General features: G+C 36.2%; 1 protein-coding gene across 1 annotated transcript in view; it reads left to right on the top strand.

Moving 5' to 3' along the window:
• prkcz (protein kinase C, zeta) overlaps positions 1 to 13,101 on the top strand; it is a 71,101-nt gene that overhangs the window by 46,416 nt on the left and 11,584 nt on the right. The window contains exons 9-10 of the mRNA XM_016291513.1: positions 4,052 to 4,181; positions 7,447 to 7,536. Of these exons, the coding sequence (XP_016146999.1) occupies positions 4,052 to 4,181; positions 7,447 to 7,536 (220 nt within the window). The remainder of the gene's footprint in view (positions 1 to 4,051; positions 4,182 to 7,446; positions 7,537 to 13,101) is intronic.

Here is a 13,101-nt window from a genome sequence, read left to right as displayed (position 1 = left end):
ATGGGGGCGGGAACTTCAAAACGGGGTGGGAGCTCCAAAATAGGGCGTGGTTCCCTCCCATTGACAGACAGGCACATGACACGCATACGCAATTTTTTCCCCAATCCACTTCAGTGCAAACTCCGCCACACAGCTGATTCTAAAGTTTTTATTGGTTGTGTCAATTAAAGTGTTGATTTCCTACACTATGCTACAAAAAATGCTAACCCCTAAACCTACCCCACACCTGACCCTAACCTTAACCAGTGAGATTGACTGCACGGCGGGATTGGCGCTGAATAGCGTGGTAAAGAAAGTTGCAGTTCAGGAAATAAACAGTTAATAAGATTATGCGATATGAGATCGTTCCGTAACTCCCCAACCGGACCTCACCGGACAATAGCACCTTTTTAGTTACACCCAGCGTCACTACCCCCTCCTACCCTGGGAATTTCGTGCCCGGGGATGCCCCCGTTGCTTGGAACAAAGCGATAGAGAAAATCTTTCCCCTGCACTGACGGCTCGTGGGTGATTCCCGTTTATATTATTAAGCAGAGGTTCAAACTCCAGTTCGAACACCACTGGCCACGAGCTTTGGGCTCTACTCTCACGGAGAATATTTATTTATATAGCATATTTTATTTTAGATCAACTAGAAACAATGTTTAATTTATAAAGTTTTATTTTGAAATGTAAGTCAATAACAATTGGCCGAAGCCAGAGCCAATGGTGAAAGTCTTTGGGCGAAGAGACCCTGCCCCATTTTGGAGGTTCTGCCCACTTTTGGAGTTCACGCCCCAGTTTGGAGATCTCCGGACTGCATTTATACCTACTTGGAGAAAGACGGTTACGGCCTGATTCGCGTGGCGCGCACCTGCTCGTACAGCGCCAGTCTAAACTAGTTATTTTTCGCGCCTTGTGCTTAAACGTTCAAATGCACAGTTATGTGTCAGAATGTCTCCTTGTCAACGCAGTCATTTGTGTTCACCGGACAATAGCACCTTTTTAGTTACACCCAGCGTCACTACCCCCTCCTACCCTGGGAATTTCGTGCCCGGGGATGCCCCCGTTGCTTGGAACAAAGCGATAGAGAAAATCTTTCCCCTGCACTGACGGCTCGTGGGTGATTCCCGTTTATATTATTAAGCAGAGGTTCAAACTCCAGTTCGAACACCACTGGCCACGAGCTTTGGGCTCTACTCTCACGGAGAATATTTATTTATATAGCATATTTTATTTTAGATCAACTAGTAACAATGTTTAAGTTATAAAGTTTGATTTTGAAATGTAAGTCAATAACAATTGGCCGAAGCCAGAGCCAATGGTGAAAGTCTTTGGGCGAAGAGACCCTGCCCCATTTTGGAGGTTCTGCCCACTTTTGGAGTTCACGCCCCAGTTTGGAGATCTCCGGACTGCATTTATACCTACTTGGAGAAAGACGGTTACGGCCTGATTCGCGTGGCGCGCACCTGCTCGTAGTCTAAACTTCTAAACTAGTTATTTTTCGCGCCTTGTGCTTAAACGTTCAAATGCACAGTTATGTGTCAGAATGTCTCCGCAGTCATTTAGTCATTTGTGTCTTAAAGGAACGTTAATAGTTAAATATAAAGTATGTGTAGTAAGCTATATGAGATCCTAATATGATGAGATTTTAAAGGGATAGTTCACCCAAAAATGAAAATACTGTCATCATTTACTCAGCCTCAAGTTGTTCTAAACCTGTATGAATTTCTTTATCCTTAATATAAAAGAAGATATTTTGAAGAATGTTCGTAACTACAAAGTTTCTGGTCCCCATTGACTCCAATAGTGTATTTTGTTTTTCATACTATGGAAGTAATGGGGGCCCAGCAACTGTTGGGTTACCAGTATTGTTCCAAATATATACTTTTACATTCAACAGCAGAAGGAAACTCATACAGATTTAGAACAACATCAGACCTTTAATTTTTGGGTGAGCTATTCCTCTAAAGTAGCCTAATTTAGCTGCTGTTAAAAATTTATGTCAATAATGTTAATCAAACATTAGAAAGAAAATCACTCACTGTCCTTGAACGAATCACTTTTGTAAAATAAATAAGAATGACAGTATATTGAATTTATACAGTGAAGACTATTCAGTTTATTTGTACATTTATTTTATACAATATAATTTCTTATTCAGTGCTTTAAGTGTTTCAAGTAGGTCTATTTTTTTGTAATTTGTGGCTGTTTACTTGTCTTAAGTATAAGCTTGTTTTTACTTAGGCTAGTATTTTATTTATTTATTTATTAATTTTTACATTGAAATTGGTAACAAGAATTATGAAATTTCAATGCATTAAAATTCTGATAGGATAAAAATCCTATTTAAAAGCTATATATATATATATAGCTTTTAAATAGGATTTTTATATATATATATATATATATCATATTTGTAATTGGGGGCCCTGGAGTCAGTCATAGCCCCGGGGCCCAGTAAGGTCTTAATGCGGCCCTGCCTGCATCATAATTACTTAAAATGAATTAAACGTTTCCTTTATATGAAAATTATTCATGCCATTATTTGACTATTCAAGGTATTAAAGCAGTGATATTATTACTTCGATATGTGCTCTTATTAGAGGTTTATATGGTTTATTGTGGAGGTAACACTCTTGACATGTTGTATGAAATGTAACTGTATGATCTACACTGGTGATGGTTCAGTAACTTTGCACACACATTTCTCATACCAATACATGTTAAGTGCACTACAATCCAAGTTTGGGGTTGATTTTTGTTTTGTTTTGTTTTTGGTAAGAAGTCTCTGCATGTTGCATTTATTTGATCAAAAGTGCAGTAAATAGTACTATTGTGAAATATCATTGCCATTTAAAATAGCTGTTTTTTAAAAATATAGTTTATAAATAATATAATAAATAATAATATATTGATATATTTTACAATGCAATTTATTCCTGTGATGACAAAGCTGAATTTTTTAACGGCCATTACTCAAGTCTTCAGTCACATGATCCTTCAGAAATCATTCTAATATGCTGATTTGATGCTCAAGTATAATTTCTTCTTGTAATTCATGTTAAAAACAATTGTGCCGCTTAATATTTTTGTGAAAATAATGATAATTTTTAAGGATCGCTTGCTAAAACAAAAAGAAGAAAGTAATTGTAGTTGTTACAATTTTTTTTTAACATAATAAATTGTCTTACTGTCACTTTTGATCAATTTAATGCATCTTTGCTAAATAAAACCATCATTCCTTTGTGAGACATTCTTTCATCCCCCCTTTCCTCACCTCCAGTCCATCCCCAGAGCAGAGACTGTGTGGTCATCTGCTTCCCTGTCTGTTCTCTGGTGCTCCAGCCGAGAGGGCAGCATGCTCCTGGATCACTCTCATCCATACAGACACACACGACATGAACCTGGATCTCTCTCCACAACCGGAACTCCGTTCCCCCCATCCAAACCTCAGTTCGTCCATATGCTGCAGCGCCGTCCTAGTCCAACCTCCCCCCGGCCCTACACGGCCTCCCCCTGCCGGCGCTCCGCCGCCCACCCAGGAGCAGGGCAGATGCTGCCACCGCCGAGCCAACACTTTAGCCGCTTTCGGGCCGCCGTCCAAACCGCGTCACAGCAGCAGGGCAGAGCCCCAGCAAGACCTAAATCCCTTTAGCTTTTCATTTGGAAAAGAAAACAAACAGGGGATGTGGCATTCGGAGAGGGGAAAGATAAACGCTCGTCTGCACTCCGTCTTTGAGAGAGATGAAATTTAACAGGCTTTGCTTCTGGACGGTCGCCCGAGATGCGCAACTGTAAAAGAAATCCGAAAATGCAGGGATGAGACGCATTAAAAAGACACGTTTTTTTTACTTTTTGTGGTGTGTTTTAAATCCACTTAACACCGCGACTTTACAGAAATAAACACAGAGCGGGGAGGAATCTTTTGAGTCTTTGATTGAATATTGAAGGGTTTATTCAGGCGTCTGTAGTGCGTGGGCGTACGAACGAGAGATTTTGTGCGTGTGGGTTAAAGCCTGTCTCTCTCTAACACCGCCGCACAACACGACGGCCATACTCTGCAAGAATGACTCATACGCTTTAATCTTCTGTCTTCCTTTTTTCCCCTTTCTCTTTCAGTCATTTTGGAGAAGCCGATACGGATTCCCAGGTCATTGTCTGTTAAGGCTGCGAGTGTGCTGAAAGGCTTTCTGAACAAGGTGAGAACAGGGTGTACTTTGTACGTGAATGAATGCTGCAGAGTACGATACAACTGACAAGAAAAAGTGGACAAAAACGAGACTATAAAGAGTTAAGAAGTAAAAAGCTGTTGTATAGACTAGTGTTGCTGTTTATCAAGTAGTAGTTCATGTAGCACACCAAGGTTAAGGGTTTCCCAATAGGTTGAATGTACTGTAAGGTGCTTTAATAAAAGGGTTCTGGAAAAACATTTCAAAACAGTCCTACCCTCTTCAAGGTCATGTTTCTATTAAAACCATACTGTAAGATTGGGAATTTCAACTTTGTTTGAAGAAAAGAAAAAAAAAAGTTTACGTGCTGAATTCAATGAATTTCTACTACCCACAACCCTGAAATGAAATGCACCAATCAAAAAAGTCACCGTTACCATAGAAACATGATTCATGGTAATCTATACAGCAGTTCATTTTTGCAGGCTAGAGGCAGGTAAAATTAGCTAATGTCAGCTATAGCGATAGGACTTGTCATTTGTTGTTTCAGTGTTGCTTTATTTTGCCTATTCTGATTTATATTTTTAGCTAAATATTTACAGTATATGCTAGGGGTGTAACAGTAGACGGAGATAACGGTTCGGTATGTACCTCAGTTTTGACGTCACGGTTCGGTATGGTTTTGTTACAGCAGGGGGAAAAACTAAATATAAAATAGTTTTTTTTTTATTAAACAGTGGTTAACTGAACAAATTCCTCTTTCTTTAAATAAATTCAATTAATTTATAATTAAAATTTTAAATAAAAATCTACCTCAGCTTATGCTCTAAACTAGGGTTTCTCAATTAGTTTTCGCCGAGGGCCGAATTTTGCCAACAATACCAAGCCAAGGGCCGCTGACCTATTTATATATTTATATATATATATGTTAGGGCTGTTAAAATGGCTGAAAAGCTAAATTCGAATTTTGTGCTTAATTATCAAAATTCGAATTATATTCAAATTTAAAATGCATAATTTCAGTTAGGGTAAAGAAAAGCTTTTGGCTTCTCTCCTGAGGCCACAAGAGGGCGCATCGAGCATAAGATAACATGACTATCCGTGAAAAAAAGAGCATAATGTTTAAAATAATGTTTATAAACCAATTCTAATTAATTAAGTTGCTTAAACAACTATAAACAAAACAGCATCATGTATGTATGCATAGTTTAATACAAAGGGCCGAAACCCAATCACACAGAGTACATTTTTCATTTAAAAACACGAGTTGCAGTCAGATGGGGAAAAAACCTGCCATAAAGTCTCAAGATATGTTTTTTTCAAAGTTGAACTTGGATTAATTTTACATGGCTTTCTAAACATGCTGCTCTCTTGTGCGAGACGCGAGTGCAACGGTGATTGATGTCCCTCTAGAAAATGCGTGAAATATGTGTTCTGTGTGAACGACTTGGTTTCAGTTTGACGTAAACAAGATCTTCTCCGCATTGATGTTCTCTTTTCCCGCAATATTTGTAATGAACAACGCAGCAGCGCCGCATCTAGTGGCTTCAACTGGATAGGCTAAGAAAAAGTTAATGTAAGTTAATGTTGCTTTCTGATGCTGCGTTTGAATTTTCATGCCACATTATTTGAAATTAGCACGGGCCAAACGTTTTTCTCTCACGGGCCGCCTATTGAGGAATCCTGCTCTAAACTATTGGGGACCCTTTTACATTTCTATAAGCTTACAATTAACAACAGAGCCAAAACTTAAATTCAATTACTATTTATTTTTTAAATATAATAATCAACCCTCAACTTAAAAAAAGTATGCAAACATGTAAGTTGCACATAATGCAGTTTTTAAACTTCTAAATTATACAATTTCAATTTGTTGTTGAAATATATTCAGTTACACAGTGGCTGTCGTAACTTGTTTCTTAACAGATTTATTTGAGCATGCATTAATTAAGACATCACTAACAGGTAAAGTAAAATATAATAAGTATATAGTCTAATATTTCACAAAATTATCTTCTCTAGACTTCTCTAGCGAACTAACTAGCTGCAGACACTGATGACTTGCCTAAGGTAAATAAAATGCTACGTGACATTTTGTTTTGACGTCTTTCCATGGTTGAAACACTGAGGGATTGAGGCATGAGATGTTCATTCACGTTTATTTTGCATTAATATTAGTAGTAAAGAGGTCGCGCTTGCGCTCCGTGCTGCAGTTTGAACTGAGGCGTTTATACAGCGTTCTGTCACGCTATCAAAGAGCGGCAAAACAGCATTTATTGTTTGACTTTCCTGGGAAAAATTTACATAATTTGTAAGACGATACTTTGTTTCTTATCAAAAGTAACATAAAACTGGAAGTTTCCAATGAAGTTCCACTCGTGCGTTGGTTAAAACAATGCTGTGTTTGTTCGGTACACATGCGCACTGAACCGTACCGTTACACTCCTTATATATTATATTTTAAAATTCATATTTATAAAATATACATTAAAATATATTATTATACAATAACAGTCCTTTATAATAACAACTGTAAAAGAGTTGTATTTTGTTTTATAACAGTAGTTGTATTTTGTGATAAGCAAACCCAGACTGTTTCAATTACATCATACATAATTTTTTACGTAATGCGTAGTTTATTCTTTGTCCTCTGAAACCTTGATCACCGTTGCGCTCCATTACACAAACAAGATGGATGAGAAACAAATATGCTCTGAGGGAGGAAAAAACGTCATATTTTATGAACATTGCACACTAAGGTTTATAAATGAGGGTCTTAACTCTCCATAAATGTGCACACAGTTTGCCTCTGATTGAACAAATATATGTGCTATAATAAGGAGGGTCATCATCCTCCAGATGAAACCGATCTCTTGAGTCTGTGCACGCTTCTTTTCGTGTGTCCCCGTGTGCATGTCGGCTTGATTAAATCTGTGAATAATGAAGCGTTTTCCTTTAATCATCGAGACAAATTGCATTTATTGAAGCTCTGGGGTTCCTCAAACTCAACAGCAGCCTGTAATCAGTGTTATCAGCCCTCTTAGCCACTGCCTGATTCATTGGGATTAAATGAGCGTAGATCAGCTCAGCGACTAACTTCCAGACCCCTGAATCCTCATCTAATGTTTCAGGGCACAAGATATTGTCTGCAACATATGCTAGAGTGAATGTGTTAAACTCCATTCTCCTGAAATAAAGAGCACATGAATTGAATAGGTTCCATGTTTTTGAAGTTCTCTACACCAGATCTGGCTTTTGTTAGGTGTGTTATTAATAGAGTGTGTGTTCCGTTTAGGACCCAAAAGAGAGGCTGGGATGCCAAGTTCAGACCGGATTCACAGACATCAAGTCTCATACGTTCTTCAGAAGCATAGACTGGGACCAGGTAGGCAAACATGGCTTTTTGTCACTTTTTAATATATGGAAACCATAAAAGGTCTATAACACAGCTCCGCATCTTGGGGAAAAAAATATATGCTAATTTGCAAAAAAGACCTAATATAATTTAATTGATGGTGGATAATTTTTTCACAAAAAAATTTATATTTTTCAAATTATATATATGTATCAGCTTTAATGCACTTGTCAAAATAACAAAAGCTGTCAAATGCAAAAATCTTAGGTTTTAATGACAAAAGCAAGTATTCAAAATATCATTAAACTTAAAATCTGCACAGGAGATGTGAAAATCGGCTGCGAACAAATAGTTGTAGTCTGGCTCAAAGGAGATAGGATTCATGTTTTTGTGTCAGTTTTTCTGGTGATTAAAGTCTAATACAAAACGTAGTACCTTATAAATGGTTTTCAGAAGCAAAATCATATTTAGAGACTTATGTTAGCAATAATGTCAGTTGCTTGGCTGGATCTGATATTTTTACTTTTTTTCTTCCTTAAAATCAGTGTCATCAAACATAGTGTCAGTCTTTTTACAGCATGAAAGTTTGAAGGTTTTTTTCCCTTTAAAATAAACATAGATATTAAGGAGATTCAAGATGATCTGGTTTAAAGTATTGACCCAAACCCAGGGATTAAGAAGTTACTATGAACAGGAGTAGAAAATACTACTTTTTTTTAGAATATTTAAGCCAGGATTACAGCAGCTCTTTCAAAGTTGTTTATGAAGTACACTGTGGGAAGAGAGGATGTAGTGTGTGGCCATTGATAGTTGGGCGTTATCCTCCGTACCAGCAGCAGAAATTAAAGAGAATATCAAATGAGATTCAGCCTTTGCTGAAGTGGCACAAGGTTTAAGGGGGGATGTTAATTGGTCTGGTATAAATGATGCACACAATGCTGAAACATGAAAGTCAGTGAGAGAGCATACAGTATTCAGGAGCTGCAGAAAGCTGTGTGTGTGAGTGTGTAATGAGTGTATTAGTATGTGTAAGAGAACTTTGGATGCAATGCGGAGAGGTAGACATAGACCGATAGGTAGACAGAGAGATAAAGAGAGAACGATGTAAAGGAGGGAATAAGTTTAGTTAATAGACTTTTGGTCAGGCTGTCATATATAGTCTCGCACAGAATCTGCACCTGTTGAATTCCGAAGAGAATTTTGAAATTTCCATAGAATTTACACTCCTATCATTCATAGAATCATCATGTTCTTTAAACATTTATGTAAAAAATATAATTATTTAGGGAAAATAGGTAATTACTTTTGTACAACTTTCTTTTTAGGCATATTACAATTTTTTTTTGTTAACATGATATTAAAATTGATGCATGCATGTGCATGTTATTCCAAAGGGAAAAAATGCTTGACTTTGTAATATTTTAACACTTGGATCCATTCTGGTCTGTAACGCTTACGTTTCATGATTCAGTCTGTTTTTAATGGATAAAATCAAGTTCTGCCTAAATCTCAAGTTACAGAAGTCAAATGAATTGTTTCATGCTGATTGTGAAGCTGTTGAGGCTGCATATTAGGGGGTTTTGACCCACCTAAATTTAGAATATTTAAGCCAGGATTACAGCAGCTCTTTCAAAGTTGTTTATGAAGTACACTGTGGGAAGAGAGGATGTAGTGTGTGGCCATTGATAGTTGGGCGTTATCCTCCGTACCAGCAGCAGAAATTAAAGAGAATATCAAATGAGATTCAGCCTTTGCTGAAGTGGCACAAGGTTTAAGGGGGGATGTTAATTGGTCTGGTATAAATGATGCACACAATGCTGAAACATGAAAGTCAGTGAGAGAGCATACAGTATTCAGGAGCTGCAGAAAGCTGTGTGTGTGAGTGTGTAATGAGTGTATTAGTATGTGTAAGAGAACTTTGGATGCAATGCGGAGAGGTAGACATAGACCGATAGGTAGACAGAGAGATAAAGAGAGAACGATGTAAAGGAGGGAATAAGTTTAGTTAATAGACTTTTGGTCAGGCTGTCATATATAGTCTCGCACAGAATCTGCACCTGTTGAATTCCGAAGAGAATTTAGAAATTTCCATAGAATTTACACTCCTATCATTCATAAAATCATCATGTTCTTTAAACATTTATGTAAAAAATATAATTATTTAGGGAAAATAGGTAATTACTTTTGTACAACTTTCTTTTTAGGCATATTACAATTTTTTTTGTTAACATGATATTAAAATTGATGCGTGCATGTGCATGTTATTCCAAAGGGAAAAATGCTTGACTTTGTAATATTTTAACACTTGGATCCATTCTGGTCTGTAACGCTTACGTTTCATGATTCAGTCTGTTTTTAATGGATAAAATCAAGTTCTGCCTAAATCTCAAGTTACAGAAGTCAAATGAATTGTTGCATGCTGATTGTGAAGCTGTTGAGGCTGCATATTAGGGGGTTTTGACCCACCTAAATAAGGCCTGAACCCATGAACCCTTTGAATATGTCTCAACAGGGGGTTTCAGGTAGTTCAGATAAAAAAAAGTTGATACGTGACAAACACTTTTGTCACTTTATTATAGATTTATAGATCACAAATGTTAAACAATATGTAGGTTTTGTTTTAAAAAAGGTCTGAAATGGAAACGAGCCATATCAATTTTTTAAATGCAGGTTATTGATGAATGATTCATCCATTAATATGCTTCAATTTTACATTTTTTTTTTTTACTTTAGAATTTTTACCTTTCTGCATTTTTCTTTTCTTTTCTATAATTCATTTTATTCAGACATGCATCACAATATAGAAGAAAAGATATCACTACCTGTGTTACATTGAGATATTTGACATCTGTCTTATCTTCGAAATCAGCACAGAGTGTGAAAACAGCATGCAGAAGATTCAAAACTGCAGAGACAGCAAAGTAGCCTTTTTGTCCACTATATCATCTTACTTGCCTCAGAGGCTTTGTACTTGTACTGTACATCTTCACATAACCGAGTCTTCAGCCAGGCGTTCAGCTGCGATCTGTCGTGTTTTATTAGCTGTAATTGTGGTTATTGTTGGCTAGTTGTGTCCATCGTGTGTTTCCATGAAGGTCGGCATCGTGGAAAGGAAATGATACGCTCTAGAGTTCTGTCACTAACGCGCAGTTGCTGAGTTGCTGGGATTTTCCGCCACTTTACTAATGCAATGGATGAGTTTGGACACACAGACTCACACACGCACACACACACACACACACACACACGTAGCCGCTGTTCTATATGTGGAATCAACCCCCTGAGCTCCTCTAATGAACAGGGTTGTGCTACACTTGTTGTTAATTACTCATGAATGAATGAAGACATTGATTTGATGCTCAACTGAAAGCCTGTCTAAACTATGTCTACCCTGATATACACGTTTCAAGTGGATATTTTCGCTGCAGTTCTTCTATAAGCGTTTCTTTGCAGCATGATATTTCTTTCAGCTTGACCTTTTCAGTAGAAGCTATAATTGCCATTTCAGAAATATTTATTTTGATGATTGATCGTACACGTGTGTGTCTGGCACCTACCTGTGATGAGTGATCATTTGTCTTTCAGCTTTACCAGATGTCAAAGAAGTTTCTTTAACATACTAATACACACACATGGGTGTTTCTTAAAATATACTATTAACACACACACACAGTTTGTCCTCTAACAATGTTCTGCAGTGGATGTACATGTATCATAGGAAAATTATAATTTTTCTGAACCTACAAATTTCAAGTTATGTATTTTATTTATCTTCTGTGGTGAAAATCATATTTTTGTATTTTAATAAAATAGCCAATTAATTTGTCTTGCTAAGGATAGTTTTAATAGCTAGTATTTTATGTATCCTACATTCTATGATATATTTTTTACGTTTTGTTTGCACAATTTTACAAAATCACAGCATAACTGGATATGACAAGCAATAAAATATTCTATATCTTAATTTTTCTTTATCATGTCATTTTATATCTAATATGCTTAACTAACACTCCTTGGTATATGGTACTATCTAATCTGCTTAACTATCTGGTAACCAAGATAGTTGACAGCAGTAATTACTATCCTTTTTGTGTAAAAATTTTATTTTTACAGATTCAAAATCACAATATTTATTAAAATATTTATTATTAAAGTTTTATTAAAGTTCTGTCATTATTATTACTAATTTTATTAAATAATTTAGATATATAGTTTATTTAAATTAGTTAATTATTAATAAAGTTTGAGTTTATTTAACTTAATGTTATTGTTTAAAGAAAATAGTAAGTAATACTTTTATGGATTTTTATGTTTTAGTATTAAAAGATTACGTTAATGCTTTATATTAATATACTATTAATTATATAATCATTAAACAAATATAAAACTTTTTTTTTTTTTTACAAAAAAAGCTATTTATTTTAAACTACTTTTCAAAGGATGAAGGAAAGTTTCCAAGACCATTTTAATGTGACCTTCGTAAAACAAAAAGCAGAGAAAAAAAAGTTCAAATCTTTCAGTGTCGATTAAAAATAAGGTGACATAAAAGTGCCTTTCATTGAAGTATCACCTATAGCTAAATATTTTATGAAGCATGTTGTGACTATTTTGAAAATGTTATGGCAGAGAGGAAGAAAGTGGAAATAGGAAAAAGTCACGGAGTGAAGATTAGTGCAATGAGAGCTTCTCTCATTCAGTGTTCCTTTAGGGTCGGGAACCTATATGGCTCGCGAGCCACACCTGGCTCTTTGACAAAAATCATGTCGCCAGATCTCTCACCCTTTACCAACAAATTATCTATTACAAAAACTATACATCACTAGAGATCAGCAATTCATTGGTTGTGGAGACTACATAAGCTGATAAAATAATAATAAATTTTTTTGTACCGAAAAGTGCGCGTTCAGTGCTGTTCGCGAGAGTCACGACAGCAAACTGATAACGTAGAGCTAATAAACTCATATTCAAGCTGCTACGTAGCTTGTTTGTGGTAATAGCGAAAAGAAAGATTTTAAAAAGCAGAAAAAGTGTAAAAGTATGTAATAAAGTGACAGGACTGAAACATGTACTATGTTTTATAGAAGATGTTGTTCTCATGTGCCAAGAGCCAGTATGAAACATTTAGCCGGTTACTTTCACTTTTTCAGAGCAGCTTTCAGCAGGTGGGACTGTTAGCGTTATTAATAAAGGAACGTGAATGAATGAGACCGTAAAGAGCGGGACATTCTTGAAAGCAGACAGTATTAAAAACTCAAAGCCACGAAACGGAACTTAATCCGCTTCTGACTGCATGTTTTCTGCGCGCGAGGACCTTCTCGTTGTAATACCTGTCATACCCATGTTATTATACAAATTTGTGTCCTCATAAACCACATAAACATGCGCGCACACACACACACACACACACACACACACACACACACACACACACACATAGAGAGAGATAGAGAACTCTGAAGATAATTCATCCCCATGTAAATCAACCTCACAGTAAAAGCCCTGCACAATTTTTGACAGTTAGTTGCATATTTGTGTATTTTAATTTCCATGGTCCTAAAAAAGTTTTTATATAATATTAGGCTATATATATATATA

This window comes from Sinocyclocheilus grahami, unplaced genomic scaffold, assembly GCF_001515645.1.
Source record: "Sinocyclocheilus grahami isolate Dianchi unplaced genomic scaffold, SAMN03320097.WGS_v1.1 scaffold272.1, whole genome shotgun sequence".
In the NCBI taxonomy this organism is placed as follows: Eukaryota; Metazoa; Chordata; class Actinopteri; order Cypriniformes; family Cyprinidae; genus Sinocyclocheilus; species Sinocyclocheilus grahami.
The sequence above is the reverse complement of the archived record's forward strand: the minus strand, read 5'-3'. Positions and strand labels throughout refer to the sequence as shown.